The sequence below is a fragment of the Symphalangus syndactylus genome, chromosome 12 (assembly GCF_028878055.3).
Source record: "Symphalangus syndactylus isolate Jambi chromosome 12, NHGRI_mSymSyn1-v2.1_pri, whole genome shotgun sequence".
NCBI lineage: Eukaryota > Metazoa > Chordata > Mammalia > Primates > Hylobatidae > Symphalangus > Symphalangus syndactylus.
In genome coordinates, this window is record NC_072441.2 from 28,860,973 (window position 1) to 28,878,854 (window position 17,882).

Sequence of the window (17,882 nt, forward strand, 5' to 3'; positions counted from 1 at the left end):
GTGACATGCTTTTTCACAGAGATTAAAATGGTGTTGATGCTTGAAACTACAAGTTCCATGGAGCAAGGCTGAAATAATTTATCAAATTAGCTAGATATCCCATTAAGATACCCTGTCAGATTAAAAAAATATATTGTTGATGCTTGGTTTGTGCATCTACGTTGACCAGCGTGGCCTGCGGTAGGAGGGACACAGATGTTAAAATGCCTGTTCCTTGAAATGTAACATACGGTTGGGCTTCAGAGCCTTAAAAGAATAACAGATCTGAAATAATTCATGGCAATGGAATTACTGATATTTAAACAGATGTCACTTTTTTTAGCAAATGGAAATTGAGGTACATATGGTGAGGGCTGGTATGTTTTAGAGTAGCCATTGTGAATGAAAAATCCACATTTGGAAAATTAAATATCACAAAATATATAATGATGTCCATATTTTTCTCCAACTGAAATGAACAAAAGCTTACGCTAGACTTCTGGCTCCTGGCTACTCAGAGAGATATTGAGTATTTCTTTGTTTCATTTTCTTTTTTAATGAAATGCAGAAAGAGTATCTCTTTTTCTAGGTACAAAAGCGTTATTAATTATCATATTAGACAACATCAATTACAAAAAAAAGTAAAGATTTATACCTCCATCTTCAGTGATGTGGCAGTAGAAAAAAATAAAATAAGATAAAAAATAAGTATATATTTTTACCTCCATATCAAGAACTTTATGAAAAATTGCCTGGGCTAAGCATTCCCGGATATATTTTTGATGATCCCGCTTCATAATATTTAGTTTATATTCTTTTTCAGAAAGTATTCTTCCACTTCTTGTGATCTGTCATGAATAAATAAAATACATAGAAATATAAAATAGAAAATGTGGTGTTAGTTTCCAAAAAAGGGAGGCTGGAGGGTAAAGAAGACACACACACAGAGAGAGAGAGAGAGAGAGAGAGAGAGAGAAACAGAGAGAGAGAGAGGCACTGGGGAGGCAGGGAGGGAGAGAGAAAAAAAACAAGGAGGGGGAGAAAGAGGGAGAGAAAGCAGCAGTAGCTTTTAAGCCTAAAGGAATATATCACTATGGTTGATCAACTTTCACTTTTAATGAATATTTCGTGAGGCAAAAAGGAGAAAGGCAGTCTCATATACCCTTTATTGTGAAAACACACACAGGTGGTACACTTGACGTTTAAAACAAGATTTTCATCACAGTAACAATTTTCCCTTGATGGAACCCAGGTGTTCTTTTCATTTCTCTTTTGAACACTTTCCTGGAGGAAGGGGGCGGGGTACTACTTTGAAACAATGACCAGGAGCAGTGATCACAGGACTGATGATCTTGTAGGAAATACTTTGAAGGGCAAACAGGCGAGCTACAGAGGAGCTCATCAGTTTGCTTTAAAAATAATTGGTTTCATTATTTTGTTTTCCTACTGCTTTTTTTCCCCTCCAGTCTCCAGCCCAAAGTGTAATTTAATTTGTTGTTTTGATTCAGGATTTTACAGATGATGCATTAGCATACATAGAAGATATTCAATATTGGTCTCAACTGGCATCATTACAAGTCCTAGGAGTGGCCATTTTTCTTGTGGATTTACTTATTTTTCTTTTCTTTAATTCTTCCTGTGGGCATGTTTGTTGATTTGTTATATGGTTCTCTATCCCCTGTAAACGAAGAGCATTACCCATATGGATTGTTCACCTTCTTCTTTTCCACTTATTTAAGCTTTGCTCCCCTCTTTCATGCAAGCCACATACTTTTCTTAATTCTGCTAACTGCAGTTTTTAACACTACTGTTGCAACACACTGGAGTATTAAGATCAACCAGAGTTGTGCTACAAGTGATGGCTTATTGATAATCTTTTTTTGTAAATACACTTTCCAGTGGAAGAAAGAGGTATACCTATAGAAAGTGTGCTTGGAATTACAAATAATCCACTTACAGTCTTTGTGCGACTACGTCTGATCTCCCCACCTAGAGGGGAAGCTCCAATAGGGCAAAGGTGCTTAAACTTGACCATGCATCAGAACCACCTGCAGGGCTTGTTGAAAAACTGATAGGTCCCTTAACAGAGCTTCTGATTCAGTTAGGTCTCACATTCGCATTTTCTGTCAGGTTTCTGAGTGACCCTGAACACTGCCAGCTGAGAGGCTGTATTCAAACCTCTAGAGAAAGGCCTGCATCTTTCTTATTTGAATTGCCATGCATGCAACCAGTGTTCAATAAGTGCTTGTTAATGATGCTGATAAGTAAATACAAAGTCCTTCCCGTTTGTAGGCAAAGTTCACAGATTGTTATTCAAAGAAGTGATGTTAATAGTAACAATAATTACAACACCCATTTATTGCACATCTCTAACTGCCACAACAATTCTGAGAGCTGCATGCCATCATTCTCATTTTACAATTGAGGAAGTTGGGGCTGAAAAAGTTAAGAAAGTGATTTACTCAAGATTCTATGGCTTATAAATGGCAAGCTCGGTTTCAGCCAGGTCTGTCTGATAACAAATCCTCAGGAGGAGAAAAGCAAGCTCTCTGAGATCTGTCAGCTAGAGTGCCAAGCACAGAAACAACAATTAGAAATGCAATACGTGCTCTTTCGACACCATGGCAACAATAGTTAAGGAAACCCATTGTGTTTTAAGAAGGTAAACAGCTAACACTTTCTATAACCACATCTCTTTCTTTCCATGGAATACTATAACATTTTGAAAAGGTTTCACATTGTTTACATTTAGAGGAATAGAAATTTTGTGGAAAGAACAGTTGTGAAGCTAATGAAATACACTAATATTATCAATAAACCATCACAGGAAATAACTGTTTTTAAATTTGGGGGAAATGTTGAAATGTACATGTCTTCCACACCATATTCTGTGAATATCAAAAGCAATATTTTTTTCCGAAGATGACAGTAAAATCTTCTCTCTCTTCAATTCCTAACAGTTTCTAGCTCATACAATGTGTTCAATAAATATGTGTTGAATGAATGAATAAACAAACAATTGAAATATGCTGTTGGAAAGTCTCAGGGCCTTTTCCTCAATAATTTATAAATTTTCTTAGGAGTCATTGTGACCTGCCTTCCTATCTTTTCAAACAACCTCAAATACATAAATCAAAACTTTGGAAAGAAAGAAATTTTTCTAAAATGAGGGGAAGTGGAAGATGTCACTCAAAGAGAAAGCCTGAAAAGATAGGGAATTGCTGGACTTAATGAAACAAGAAGGTCAGTGGAAAGCAAACCAAAACTTACCAGTCCTGATCTTAAGAGATGACGCCTTATCCTTGTATTGTTAAAATACCCAGCCAGGTGTTTATCCATAAGGCTATTATATGCAGCAAGTAACCTAAAATACAAAAATAAAACCAATAAGGTTTTACAAGGGGTTGTTTGATAACCAAGGCAATTCTTTACTTTTTCCCCAAATAGTGCAAAATCATTCACTCATGCAGCCTGCCAGTCATTCATGTATGTATTTAATAAACACGTATTGAGTCCCTACTCTTTTCTAAGTCTTATGGTAAGACCTAGAAAATCGTCCTGATTTCAATTATTCCACAGACAAGTATGAAAATCACACATCAACAAGTAAAGTGGATGGGGAAAGTACAACAATAGAAATATGCAAAAAGTCATGGCAGCACAGAGGAGGCCACCAGCTCCAGTTGTCAAAAAGGGCTTCACATAGGAGGCCCGATGGGAAAGTAAGGGCTCCTTCAGCAGATTCTGCCAGCCTCTCATGACATACCCTAAACTCTGGTAACTCAAACTTACCTGCTGTCTCTCATGTTCAGAATACAACGTGGTCTCCCAACTGTGAAGGCCCTTCCTTCACTTGCCAGCCAGCAGATAATAGCTGTGGTGTATACGCATCTCTTCTCTTAGGAAACATTCTTTGATATGTCCTGGTGTGCTGTGTTGCCTTCCACTCCCGTTCCCCACCTCTTACCCCGTAAGACCCTGAGTTACTGTCTCATCACATAATATGTAATTGTTTATTTCTTGGTGTCCTCTGCGAGAGTTGAAGGCCAGGCCAGGATAGAGCATTATTCTTGGTATCCCTACTAATGTTATTTGTTGTGTATCGAAATAATAATGTGCTCAGTAAATAAAGATATGATTTTGTTTGGGACTTATTTTTATTCTTATAAGTTCCTACCTAAATTTAAGCTCAGTATTTTGAAGTGTTAACTTCCTCATATATATCTAGACTTTGCATTAATTTCACATCCAGCACCAAAACAATAATTCATAGATCATTTTTTATTTTTTAGGGTCTTTTAAGAGTTAAAAGAGGATAAATTGGTTTGTTGATTATATGCTATATCTTAGTAAATTGTCAATCTAAGTCTGTATGTCAAAGTTGAGCACTATTTCCTGTTTCAATCTATCCTTCATTAATTATTCAGTAACTTACAAAAACATGCACGCACATATGTATGTATACATGGTGCATGCACATACACATTCATACATAGACATATACATACATGCTAGTATATACAGTAGTCCTCCCTTATCCACAGGGAATACATTCCAAGACCCCCAGTGGATGCCTGAAACCGTGGACAGTACCAAATCCTATGTATACTAGGTTTTTTCAATCTGATATCCAACACGGCTGGTAAGTGACAGGGTGGGTGGCATATACTGCGTGGATACCCAGGAAAAAGGGATGATTCACATCCTGTGCAGGAGAGAGCAGGACAGCATAGGATCTGACAACACTACTCAGAACAGCGTGCAATTTAAAACTTATAAATTGTTTATTTCTGGAATTTTCCCATTTAATATTTTTGGACTGTGGCTGACCACAGGTCATTGAAACCACCGGAAGTGAAATCACGGATAAGAGGGGACTACTGTGTGTGTATGTGTGTGTGTGTGTGTGTGTGTGTATACTTATATACACAGAGAGAGAGAGAAAGACAAAGAGGAAGATAGAGGCAGAGTCAGGGAGAGGCAGAGAAAGAAAGAGAACAAGAAAGCTTAAAGAGAGTCCAAACACAAAGCTGTCTTTAAAAAAATGCATACCCTATTACTGGCAACAAAGTTTTATAATCCATACATTTTATGAACCGCTAATCCTTAATTTATTCTAAGATCAGAGCAGGGACTCATATTATAGAGTCAAGTAAATATCATTAGCAACCATTTTATTTAACAGTGTGTACTCCTTAATTATATGGAGATGATATGGGTGACTTCTTCATGCCTCTTTTCTCCTTAACAGCCCATCGCAGGAAAGTTCCATGCTGCCAAACCGTAAGAAAAGTTTAATTTCATCCTCAAAAGAGACTGAAAAGCAGTTACAAAGCTTAGAAACCAAGGTGCCACATGAGGGTTGCAGACATATGAACAACTGCAAAAGCCATTATTTCACTAGGTTTATGTAAAAAGACAACCCAAGAGCTTCAGTAAGGCACATAGAAAACCAGCTCCGGATAACGCTTTGAAACCATCTTTTAAATGAACTGTCTTGGTGTCCTATAGTTCATCAAAGGTTTCCTGTTTCCAAAAGGTCAACATTGTATACCTTACCCTTTCTAAATCTCAGAATATCTTTTCAGCTCCTCATTTCAGAAAGGTGAGCAGGTGTCTCTCAGTCCTAACAATCATGATTCCACAGTTCACAGATTCTTAAGATAAATCATTAGAATGATATCATATATAGTCTTTTGTCTGTTTTTCAGGCTCAAGTTTTTTCTTAAAAAAATCAATAATTTTGGAATAGCTGGGAGTACTAAAACCCCCATTAAATTAAGTGGGGGTCAAAAAGTTGGGATCACATAAACCTCAACTTCCCTATTGACTGATAAATTATCCCCTTCCTTAATTCAGGCTCTGTAACTTCTTTAATATTTACATCCTAATAACAATTGCTTAGCCAGCTTTGGTAGCACCTAATTTTAATTCTGCTCTCTCAAGCTTCTGCTAACAAATGTGTGCACGATGCCTGTCCAGGCTTACAAATCGTCCAGCAGGTCCAGTTGGGTTGAAACCTTTTTACACATCACCTTTTCCTAGTTAGGAATAAATGTGGGTTCTTGCTTGGGATACCGTTTGTAAGCAACTCCTTCCACAGCTATCACCACATGACTAGTTTGGTAGGACAGCTGAATAATAACCGGCTCAGTTACTTCCTTTTTAGACAATGCTGGAATTTTTTTAACTGAAACTTTACATTACTAAATTGTTTGATATCAAGGAATTGCTCTAAAGTAAATTATATACAGATTTGGGAAGATGGTCAATGCAAGCATTTCCACTGCATACATATACATGTGACCATCCTTCTGACCATCAAGACTCCTTTCCAGGGAGATGGTCAAACGCTGCGTGGGTCGGTGTCAGCTACACTGCGGTCTGGCTGATCCTCCCTGTTCTGGTCCTTTTCACCTGTACTTGATATGGGCTTGTAGCCCACCTTTGCATTTACCCAATTACAAGAGCTCACTGACCAATACAAACTCAGGTTAGTAGAGCTTTTCTGAAATTCCACCCTTTCCTCTGCATTCAGTGCCACTTACTCCCTTCACTTTTCTTTTTTTTTTTTTTTTTTTCTTGCTCGTGGCATAACCCTGGGCTGAATAAGGTCACCTTGCTCTGGGCTCGGTGATTGTGTTGCAGCTTGTATGTTCCGCTCTGCATCCAGTGTCAACACTAGACTTCCTGGTCGTGCTGCCTCAGGCCTGTGATCCTCTGCTGCACCCTGTTCATCGATTCCAGGACATTGTGACCATATTACTCGCAGGCTATGTTGTCATGCCAAGACCCACAACTCACTGGCCAGACCGGTCTAATACGTTAGTTTCTTCATGTGATGAACAAGAACCCATCCCCTGGTCACTAGGTAGGGAAAAACCCACTTCCTGGCTCAGTGCACTGGGGAAAACAGTCTCCCAGAAAACAGAGCAACCTTGTCTCCATGCTGGTTCCTGTTTGCCTCACTTCAGTGCACACACCACATCCTTCAGGGCCTGAAGTTTGGAGGAGCCGAAGCTGAGTGACCGGGGTGCAACCTTCCCAGCCGCGGCCTTTCAGCACTTGACCCTCTAACCCTTGCCTCCCACCATGTAATATGTAAATGTGGCTCTGTAGTGAAGTCAGTGATTCGTAACAATCCCTTCTCCTGATCCCAAAGAGAGATAGTCTACCATATAAAAATCCCAGCTAAAAGGAAAAGCACTATAATAGCTTTTTTTAATCACAAAACTTATTGTTTAATGACTAACTTTAGGTTATTCCGTAAGGCACTGGGGACACAGAGATGGCACAGACACTGCCCTCATGGAGCTCCCAATCTAGTGGAGGGATGCACATATACATACTGTGTGCGCACTGGTGTGTGTGTGTCTGTGTCTGGGTGTGTATGTGAGAGAGAGAGAGAGAGAGAGGAGAAAGAGACAGAGAGTTCTTCCTGTATCATAAGCTAATTCATTACCAAGTATCTCCATGTCAGGCACTGAATGCTAAGCTGGGGAAGGAGTGTAATATCCATATTCCATTTTGCAGGTTACAAAGCACTGTCACATACATAAGTCTCATCTAGTTGTTTTAGACCCATATAATATGAACAATATCTAACTATTACAGCTCTTTTATCTTACTAAAGTGGAAAAGCTCCAAAACAAGATTATTGCTTAATGTGAGTCAGTTTTAGGAAAACCTAAGGCAATATTTCTTTATGGATCACATTGATAATGTCATTTCTTCTGGCCTGAAGCACCCTGTAACTGTACCCTCATCTCTCCCTACACTACCCATCCCCACACTGTCTACATTACCTTGGGGGATGAAAAGAGATAGAGAAATGCCAACTCTAGCTTCAGTTCAATTCTGGCTCCACCATTACTGGCTCCATAACTGTGAACAAGTGACGCTCTGCCTTAATTTTTCTGCCTTTCAAAAACACTAGTATACGAACACAGTTCAGCCAATTCTTTGTCAATTTATTATAAGACCGCCTTTTCTCCAATTTCAAATAACATGTTCCTCATTTCCATTTGAAACCTCATTAAAATGACCTTTACCATCTGTATTTCCACCAACATTCTGTTTATTATTATCTATGTATTCTCTAAGAAGATGGAGGTTTTCTCTCGTTTCTGAGTGCTCACAAGAATCATCTTTAAAAATTGCCTCATGGCAATCTAGGCTATTTCTAGCATGCACAGCAGAGCCCTTCCAGCCTCCACCCATTATTTAGTTCCACATTTTTAGATATGTGTATCCTACTGTTAGTACCAATTTCTCTTAATTTCTTTGGGGCTGCTCTAACAGAGTACCATAGCCTAGGTGGCTTAAACAAACACTATTTTTGGAGGCTGGAAGTCTAAGATCAGGGTACCAACATGTTTACATTCTTGAAGAAGACCCTCTCCCTTGTTTACAGATGACAGTCTTCTCATCGTGTCCTCATATGGGAGAGAAGAGAGAGAGAAGCAAGCTCTCTTGTGTCTCTTCTTATAAGGGCACCAATCCCTCATGATCTAATTACCTCCCAAAGGCCTCATCTCCAAATACTATCACACTGGGGATTAGGGTTTCAACATATGACTTTTGGGGAGACACAGACATGCAGTCCGTAACAGACGATATGATCGTCCCCATTTTGTAGATGAGAAAAACAAGCCTTAGTTTAAATCACTTGCCAAAGATCATATAACCTAAGGCTTATTCCTGCTAATATGTAACAAATCCTGGTGAACACCACTCATCAGGTCTTGCCAATGTGAGGACTGCAATATGCTAAGTATGATGGAAAAATGTGAATGGTGAAATATTCACAGAGAAATATAATCCACCCAATTCTCCACTACAGAGATAGAAACCTTTTAAATAAAAATTCTTACAGACTTATATTAACAAATACATAACTTTCCTTCATGATTTTAGCAGAAAAGCAACGTGCTGAAGTCTTAAACTCAGCTAATCTCTTAAATATATATTCCTGCACCCTGCTTTGCACCAAAAATTTCCTCGAAAGCATACTTGTTTGAGGAGATATTAAAAATAATTTTGGTTCAAGCAGGTTAGTTTTATTTAACCCAAATTGTTACTTATTCCATCTGAATTAATAAAGTGTTCATTTCCTAGTGCTGCTGTAACAAATTACCACATACTAGTAGCTTAAAACAATACAAATCTATTATCTTGTAGCTCTGGAGGTCAGAAGACAGAAACAACCCAAATTAAGGTGGTATTCTTTCTGCAGGATCTAAAGGAGAATCCAGTTATTTTTCCTTTCAATATTCTGGAGGCTGCCCACATGCCTTGGGTCCAGGGCCCTTTCCATTGCCAAACGCAGCCGTGGCTGGTCAACTATTTCTCACAATGATATCTCTCTGGTTCTGGCTCTTCTGCCTCCCTCTTCCCCATTTAGGGGCCTTTGTGATTACATGGGGCCCACCCACATTAATCCAGGATAATTTCCTTATTTTAGGTCAGATGATTTACAATATTAATTCCATCTGCAACTTTTATTTCTCCTTTTCATGTAAAGTAACAGATCCACACGCTCTGAAGGCTAAAATATGGACATCTTTGAGGGCCATTCTCCTATGTTCTGCAAGGTCTCTCCCATAAGCCTGATGCCAGGAGCAGAAACATGGGACACTGAATGTGATGGTGATTGGACTGTGTCTTAGCCCATTTAATGCTGCTGTAACAGAATACCACAGAATGGATAATTTATTAAAAAATAGAAATTTATTTCTCACAGTACTGGAGGCTGAGAAGTTCAAGATCAAGATGCCATTATCTGGTGAGGGCCTTCTCCCTTCTCACTGTGTCATTGAAAGGTTCCCCAGTTTCTTCACTTTTTTTCTGTATCATGACTAAAAATCAGAGTGCCTTGACTGCTTTACGACCCAACCAGCTGTAGGTTTTGCCCAGCAGGCCTGAATTCAAACTGAAGACTTGAACATTCCCAGGCACTGAAAAAGTTATCTGGGTTTCCTAGAAAGAAACTGACCCGGGCTGTGAACCAAATTTCCTAAAATTTCATATAATGTCCATATACCCTGGCCCCCTCACCATGGACACACCTAGATAGCACATCCCTTTTCTCTCACTGTTCATTGTGAGAATATGCTGCAGCACCCTCCATCTAGGTTTCCTTAATAAATGCTTCGGACTGATCGCCTTGGTGTTTAGTGTTTCTTTCTTTGGAATCCCAACTGGCCCCATCACAAGATGTTTTGAGGCCCTCCCTTGTGGGAATTCCCCTACCACCACTTTTGAAACAACTCCATCACAAAATAGTCATCACATGGCAGAAGGTGGAAGAGCAAGAGAGCACACCCATTCCCATGAGCCCTTGCCCTCGACTTGAGGTCCAATTCTAATTCTACCCCTTATAAGATACATGAGCCTCGATAATTCACTCTTCTTTATCTAGCCATTATCCATCAAGTAAAATGCTAGGACTCCTCCCTGAAGTGAACATCTTAGTTTACTGGTCTGGAAATATATTTGCTTAAAGCTTCATCATTTTGGAAATATAGAAATTCACATGTGGAAATACCCACATAGAATCTGGCAAACTCCCTCATTTTACATTCAGGAAGCTGAGGTTCTAAAAGTAGGGAGGGTTCATCAATAAATCGATAAAGAACATGCCAAAATGTCACAGGAGTTGCCATAAAATTGTACCTATCTCTTTCCTAGGGTCCTTGTCTCACCATCTTCCACCAGAATTTCATTCACCCATGTTTAATCACTCTCTTCAGACTCATGTAAGATTCTCTTCCTGTACACCCTCCTACAAGGTGTTGTATGGAGCCATGCACACAGTAAACTGTCACAAACTCAGCCAAGATCTGTTGAGTAAATGTACAAATCAGTTAATGGAAATGAAGCATATTGGTCCAATTCCTTGACATATATCCTTTTTTAAAAGCCACACGTGAGAATAATCACCTTTCTTTTCTGCTTCTGGACAATAAATAGAAGTAGTCTATGGCAGAAGCATGTTGTATGTATTTTGGCATGAGTGATCATATTAACAATTTTGTTTTTGTCATTTGTTTTTGTTTTTTCTTGTGTTTGAAAAATGGTGCCTTTGTGGCATGCTACATATTGCATTAGAAAAAACTATAGTTCCCAGGGAGGCAGAAAAAATATGTCCTTTTGAAGAAACTTGATGAAAGACAAATATAGAACAATTGACATGAGGGTCAATTATTTTATATTCCTATATAAGAAAACTCTTTGCCAACTACAATTACACCAAGAGTCTCTACAGCCTGTCACTTTATGGGGGGTGATTAAACTGATATCATATAAATGATTTTATATTACATTCTTCATTCTTTTTTATTTGCATCCAAACCTGCCAGATCTCAGCAATTATGCTAAATATTGATTTACAATCTTTCTCAGCTTATTCTAACAATGAAGCCAGATGAGAACCATAATATTATTTTATTTATAGCCTTAATATGATGGTTTGAAGTGACTAGTAAAAACAAGACTGGTCTCCAACTGTGCTGACCGCTGGCAAGATAGTTTTGCAGTGTTCACAGATGAGGCAATGGGGAAGAAGTGAATGGGAGTCAGTAGGCCTGAGACACACTAAGTTTGACCAGTTGCATATGAGACATGGTATATGCTTTCATATACCATGAATTCTTCTCTTTATAATGTTACATCTTTGAACAGAAAAAAATTGTAGCAGCTTGAAAAATATGCATTAATAGAAAAATTCAAACCAAGGGAGATAATGAGGCTGTTCAGAGGAAAGGTGACCAGGATGGAAACTTCTGGAAACTAAGAATTTTTATCACTAGCATTTATTGAGTACTTTCTTAAATTTTTGTAGTGCGTAAACACTCTGTATATCATACTCAATCTTGTGAATTAGCATTATCTTCCCTCTTCAAAGATGAGTAAACAGATGTAGAATGGTTAGATAACTAGTCCATAACTAGTTAAAAGCAGATCCAGGATTCAAACCAGGATTGTTCTGCTTTAACCATAAAACTGAATGTTCTCTATGAGGTATTCCTCCTCCTTCTGCTCTTCCTTTTCCCCTCCATTTCCCAATTCCTTGTCCTCCTTTCCCATCTTAGCTAATTTGAGGAAAGCAATTCTCGGATTTGTTCAAAACACATGCTGAAATGCAGTTTTGGGTATAAGATGTTTATTAGTGATCAACACCTGTGAAAGGAAAAGAGAGGAAGCAGCATTGAGCAGAGGGAGAAGTCAAATCATACACAGACTAAACAAACCCTTGGCCAACCTATCGGGAACTCTGTAATAAGTAGTGCTTCTCTGTCAATGAACAATCAACAAACACCTAATAGGTGGGTTCTACCAGCAATTGTGCATTTGGAAAAAAAAAATGCTGCTGTATAGGCTATATTTTCTAAATATATTATTGAATATATTATACAAGGAAAAAAAACAAAATTGTACTAAAGAGCTTCATTCAATGCCTGTCATTTTTTTCCACTAAAGATTAGGTTAATTTCCTAATAGCTGGTTCTTTTAAAAAGTCATGCTGTTTCTAACCATTTTTGAGATCATCTTATCTTACCAGTGTGTTGTTCACTTAGCCCCACCCTCTGAAATACCCAGTTTTAAATCTTCTATTGACACTTGTACTCTATGAGTTTCAACAAGTTGTTTACTCACTATGAAGCTCAATTTCCTCATCTGTAAAAGGGGAAAATAATTGTGCCTTATATCATAGAACTTCTGTTAAGCATTAGTATGATAATGCAAGTAGAGAGCTTAGCGCAGTGCATGACACTGTTAGCTGCTATTGTGTTATTAGCAGTGCTTTATTCTTAAATGAACCACATATACATTTGCCTGTGCTCTGAAAGGAAAATATACCATGGTTTAGAATCATAGAAGAAGTGCAGTAAGGAGACTTGGGAGCAGGGGGATGATTTAAACAATCAGGAAAGAAATGAAGTCTGAGCCAGTAGAAGAGAACGGAATAAGTGCCTGGCCATTTGAGGGGCAGGTGCGGGAACTTACAAGAGGCTTGCTCCAGGAAGAGGGATTACCATATGCAAAGGTCCAGGGGTAAGAGAGCACTATGGTGCCTACCTTTACACAGTCCTCCTGCTAGAAGCACCTCCTGCTACTGTCTCCACCCCTGTTGCACAGGCGCATGTGTGTGTGTGTGTGTGTGTGTGCCTGTGCACACACATGCACAGTTCCAAAATCCCCCGTTGGAAAAACAGAAGACACCCACTGTCTTTTAAAGGCCAGAGGGTAAAACTGAGAGAAGGGTAGTCAGTCAGCATGCCTGCTGCCAGACACAAAGGAGATTAGAATAGCTATTTCGTGCAATAAACACAAAGTGCTTATTATGTGCCTGGCCTCATACTATCCCAAGGTTACAAAGCTGCACAGCTGCATAAGCACAGTCCCTGCCCTGAAGGGACAATCCAACCAATGAAAGAATGGCAGTGCAGTATGGTGTGCTACAATCACAACAGCAACTGTGTATTGTGTGCAGCATGCACAATCTCACTTAATCTGCACAACATCCTGTGTATCAGATTATTATCCCATTTCACAAATAAGTAAATTATACTCATACAAGAACGGTATCCAAGAAGAACTGAAATCTGAACTGGGTCCTAAATGACAAGTCAAGTGTTGAGGGAAGAAGTAAAACTTGGGTGGGTAATTGTGGGGACAGAAGTACTGTCTGGATTCATTCTAAGAAGTAGGGAAATCATACACAAAGTCTCAGAGAGAGAGATTACAAGTTTCTGTCACCCAAATAGGAATTTGTTGATTATTTATGCTATGGCTTGGCTGTGTCCCCACCCAAATCTATCTTGAATTGTAATTCCCATAATCCCCATGTGTCATGGGAGGGACCCAGTGGGAGATAATTTAATCGTGGGGTTACCCTCATCCTACTCATGCTATTCTTGTGATAGTGAGTGAATTCTCATGAGATCTGATGGCTTTATAAGGGGCTTTCCCTTTTGCTCGGCACTTCTCCTTCCCGCCACCATGTGAGGAAGGACATGTTTGCTTCCCCTTCCACCATTATTGCAAGTTTCCTGAGACCTTACTAGGCACCTCTTTAAACTTCCTTCCTTTGTAAATTACCCAGTCTAAGGTAGTTCTTTATAGTAGTGTGAGAACAGACTAATACAATTTAACATAAAATCAATATAATAAAAGGGAATTGAGTTTACAGTATTATTAAACTGTAAATTGTTGATTAAGGCAGTTACCATTATGTGTCAAATATACTTTAGAGGGCTGTGTTGGCTTGGAAATCTGATCACTCTTTATTTACATTTGATCTGGGAACACAGTCTTTTATAGATACGAATAGCCTACTTAAACTCTTTAAACTACCATCCATTGATTATAAGAAGGCTCAGTATACATGTGTGCATATATTCAGACACGTAAGTATATATATATATATATATATATATATACACATAAATACTTTTACACATGTATGTATAATTTTCAGTTACTTTCTAGTCTTTGGGTATTTCCACAAATGCTTATGAATGGTACCTAATGGCTGTCAGTGATTTCCACTAGTTTTCTGTGATGCAAGTCATAGGGTCTGCTTATCTGAATCAAACTTGGCAAATTAAAAAAAAAACTCTCACATATTCTTTTCAATGTGAATAGTACTATTTTAATGTACAATGGGAAAATGTTCAGAAATGATCCCACAGAGTGAGGTACTATGAGAAAGAAAAAAAGAAGAAGAAGGAAAGGAAAGGAAAAAGGAAAGGAAAGGAAAAAGGGAAGAAAAAGCAAAACAGAAAAGCCAGACACCAAAGAGAACAAATCAATAAATTTACTATGTGTGTTGAGAAGGAAACATAATTAACCATGTTAAAAACCTCCTAAGTGCCCTGAAATGTAATTCTTATGCGCAGTAGTAAGATTTAAAATGGTAATGACATCTGGGCAAAGGTTAAAGACGTTGACTAAATTTTAAATGCTCAACCATTTAAAAATAATCCCATAAGATTTTCACCAGTCTTTCTACCATTTGTCAATGTCAAAGCAATGATGCAGTTTCAAGAGTTTGTCTTGAATTCTCAAATTTGATAAAAAGAGCAAGTGTGCTAGAGAGGTACAAAAGCTCTGGGTCATTGCTTCCATTTTTATTGAAGTTCTCAGTTGTTCAGAGAATGATTTCCTTAAAGGAGCAACCTCATTTTGAGGGGTCATGAATTGGTAGGTCAATGTTAATTTTCTTTCTAAAGATTCATGAATCTAAGAACAGGTTGTCATTTAAAAGAAATTAGTTTAATTGAACAAGAAAGTGATTTATTGACTGGAAACACCTTCTCTATGCTCCCTTCCAATTAGCTTGGGACATGTCTGCTTATTTTGAACTGTATATTTTATTTATTTGGGGTTTATGTCCCTTAAGAATTAAATCCTAAAGACTCAAGCAACATATGCTTTACACAAAGATCAAAATAAATACACAATAGGTGCCATTCACTGAATACCTATTGTATGTCAATATTTATTAGCCCCATATTTTTGAAGGAAGAAAATAAGATGCAGAAATTAACTCTCCTGAGTTTGCATAAAGCATAACTGGAATTTAAAGCTACATCCTTCTGACTCCAAAAATAAATCCTCTTCTGAAGTAGCATGTTTATCTCATAGTTTTTTGCACTGGACATTGATTTTTTTCTCTTTGGAATATCAACCCTTTTAATTTAGAGGAAGAGAAAAAAATGGGAAAGATGAGTTTCAGACAGTTGGAATTTTATTCATTCCTTCTTTGAAGTGTTCCCATTTTTTGCCCACACTCCTGACTACAGTTTCTGAATATCTCTGTCTTTTAATCACCCTGCCTGAGCTCTCTTTCTCCCTGTCACAGCATTCTCAGGTTTGATTTCTGCTCCATGCTCTTGCATGTGGCCCTGAAACATCAGACTTTCCATTAATTTTTCTCAGCCTATCTCCTCACCAAGGACTGGAATCTCAATATTCCTTTTCACACACTGCAGCCTGAGGCCAGCCTCACCCGCTCCCTAAGCTTTTGTTCTGGAAGATTCCAGCATGAGTTGAAGTTCCATGTCTCCAGCTTGACTGAAAGAAAAGAAGAACTATGGGAAAGAAGATTTTAAAAGTCATAATCTTACATAAATCCCTATGAATTGTGGTGAAATATTCACTTGTTGCAGTTGCAGAGAGATTCCCAACTATTGACTTCAACAGAAAAAAAAATGTTTAAACTCATTTTTATAAAGGCTTAGGAGATGATCAGAAATAAATCTGAAATTAATTTATGACTTAAAATTGAAGGCAAATATCATTTTGTTAAAAAAAAGGAAAAATCCTAATCTGGTATGTACAGTTAGTGTTGTACTCAAGGTTCCAAAAACTAAGTAAGACACAGTAAGTAGAACTTAAAAACAAAAGTTAATTAGAGGCAGTAACTTCTCCTTACAGGCCAGCTTTCACATGGTTTTAAAGCATCCTTGCCCACTTCTAAGAACATGTCACCTAAATAAACAAGTAATGCTGCTGTCTCCTCTCGCTTATTTGAAGTCACAATAGACTACTGCAGTGATGACAGAAATTATACCATGCTTTTAAAGAGCGCTTTTTACTATTTAAAAATGTTTCCCAACAGGCATGGTGGCTCATACCTGTAATCCCAGCTATTTGGGAGGCTAAGGTGGGATAATTGCTTGAGCTTAGGAGTTTGAGACCAGCCTAGGCAAACATGGTGAAATCACATCTCTAAAAAAATTAAAAATGTTTCCAGATATATCATTTTATGTCTTTCCCCTTCTTCAACATTCTTTCCCCAAATTAATCTCTCCAGGATGCCTTCTCCAGTTAACCCACCTCTGCATCTAGCTCAGGACTTAGGTATGGAAGTTGTCCTATAGAAATCTCTGCCTGCTTATGTACCATCAGTATTATAAGCTACCAGACACCAAGCGAACATATTGACATATACTATGTGTCAGGCCCTGTGCTAAATGTACTACAGCATCTAATTTAACCCTAACAACAACTACAAAGCAGATATAAATCCCACAAGGATGGAAAAAACAAGAATCAGAGAAATTATATAATATGCTTAGGGTCACACAACAACTGTCTGGCAAATATGACAATCTAAAACTCAGCTAAGTCCAGTAGCAGCCAGTCACTAAAGCTCTGTAGTGGACATGGTTGACTGGCTACAAGAAGCCATTCCCAAACTCGTCTTCCTTGCCCATCTCCCATAGTAGAAGTTAGAAAGTCAAATACACCCTTTCCTACTCTCTCTTATAGCAAGGCATGTCCATTGCTGCAGTTATGTTCCATGACATATAAAGGAAAGTCTAATGGAAGGGTTCTAAAAATGGTGTCCTTCCTGATTTTTGTTAAAAAAAAAAAAAAAGAAGCCTTCTTTTCACTCATCTGTTTCCTTTTGGTTTGGAGTGGTTTGATAAGAATATAATGCCTGAATCTAGAGTAGTCATCTTGCTAACATAGGAAAAAATTAAAAAATGTTGCACAGATAAGGCCCAAGTCCTGATATTACTAAAAAATATAATCACCTACCTGTAGGACTACTTGTAAAATAAATAATAACTTCTATTATTATTTAAGCCACTAGTAGTTTGGCTTTCTGTTACTTTCAGCTGAATGTATTCCTAAGGTCACTAAAGTCAGAGACATATGGTAGGAATTATTGAGCTAAGTTTGGGGCATAGTCCTGGGATAAAATGAGAACCCAAAGATGTAGACACGTATGATCTCCACCCCACGGAGTTTGCAATTTACATGGGAGATATAAAAACTATTCAAATGCTACAAGGAAAGTATCTGTGTGGTACTTGTTGGTATAACTTTAAAGAAAAAATAGTCTTAGAAGCAGCTCTTTAAGTAGTATAGCTTTATCAGTATGGTTT

The 17,882-nt window shown here is 38.1% G+C and overlaps 1 protein-coding gene across 2 annotated transcripts in view; it reads right to left on the bottom strand.

Moving 5' to 3' along the window:
• The window catches only part of ERICH3 (glutamate rich 3), a 105,778-nt gene that overhangs the window by 78,307 nt on the left and 9,589 nt on the right, over positions 1-17,882 (bottom strand). For both annotated transcript variants that reach the window (XM_063624026.1, XM_063624027.1), the window contains exons 2-3: positions 3,250-3,343; positions 702-827 (exon numbers count right to left, since the gene is read on the bottom strand). In XM_063624026.1, coding sequence (XP_063480096.1) covers positions 702-827; positions 3,250-3,343 — 220 coding nt within the window. The remainder of the gene's footprint in view (positions 1-701; positions 828-3,249; positions 3,344-17,882) is intronic.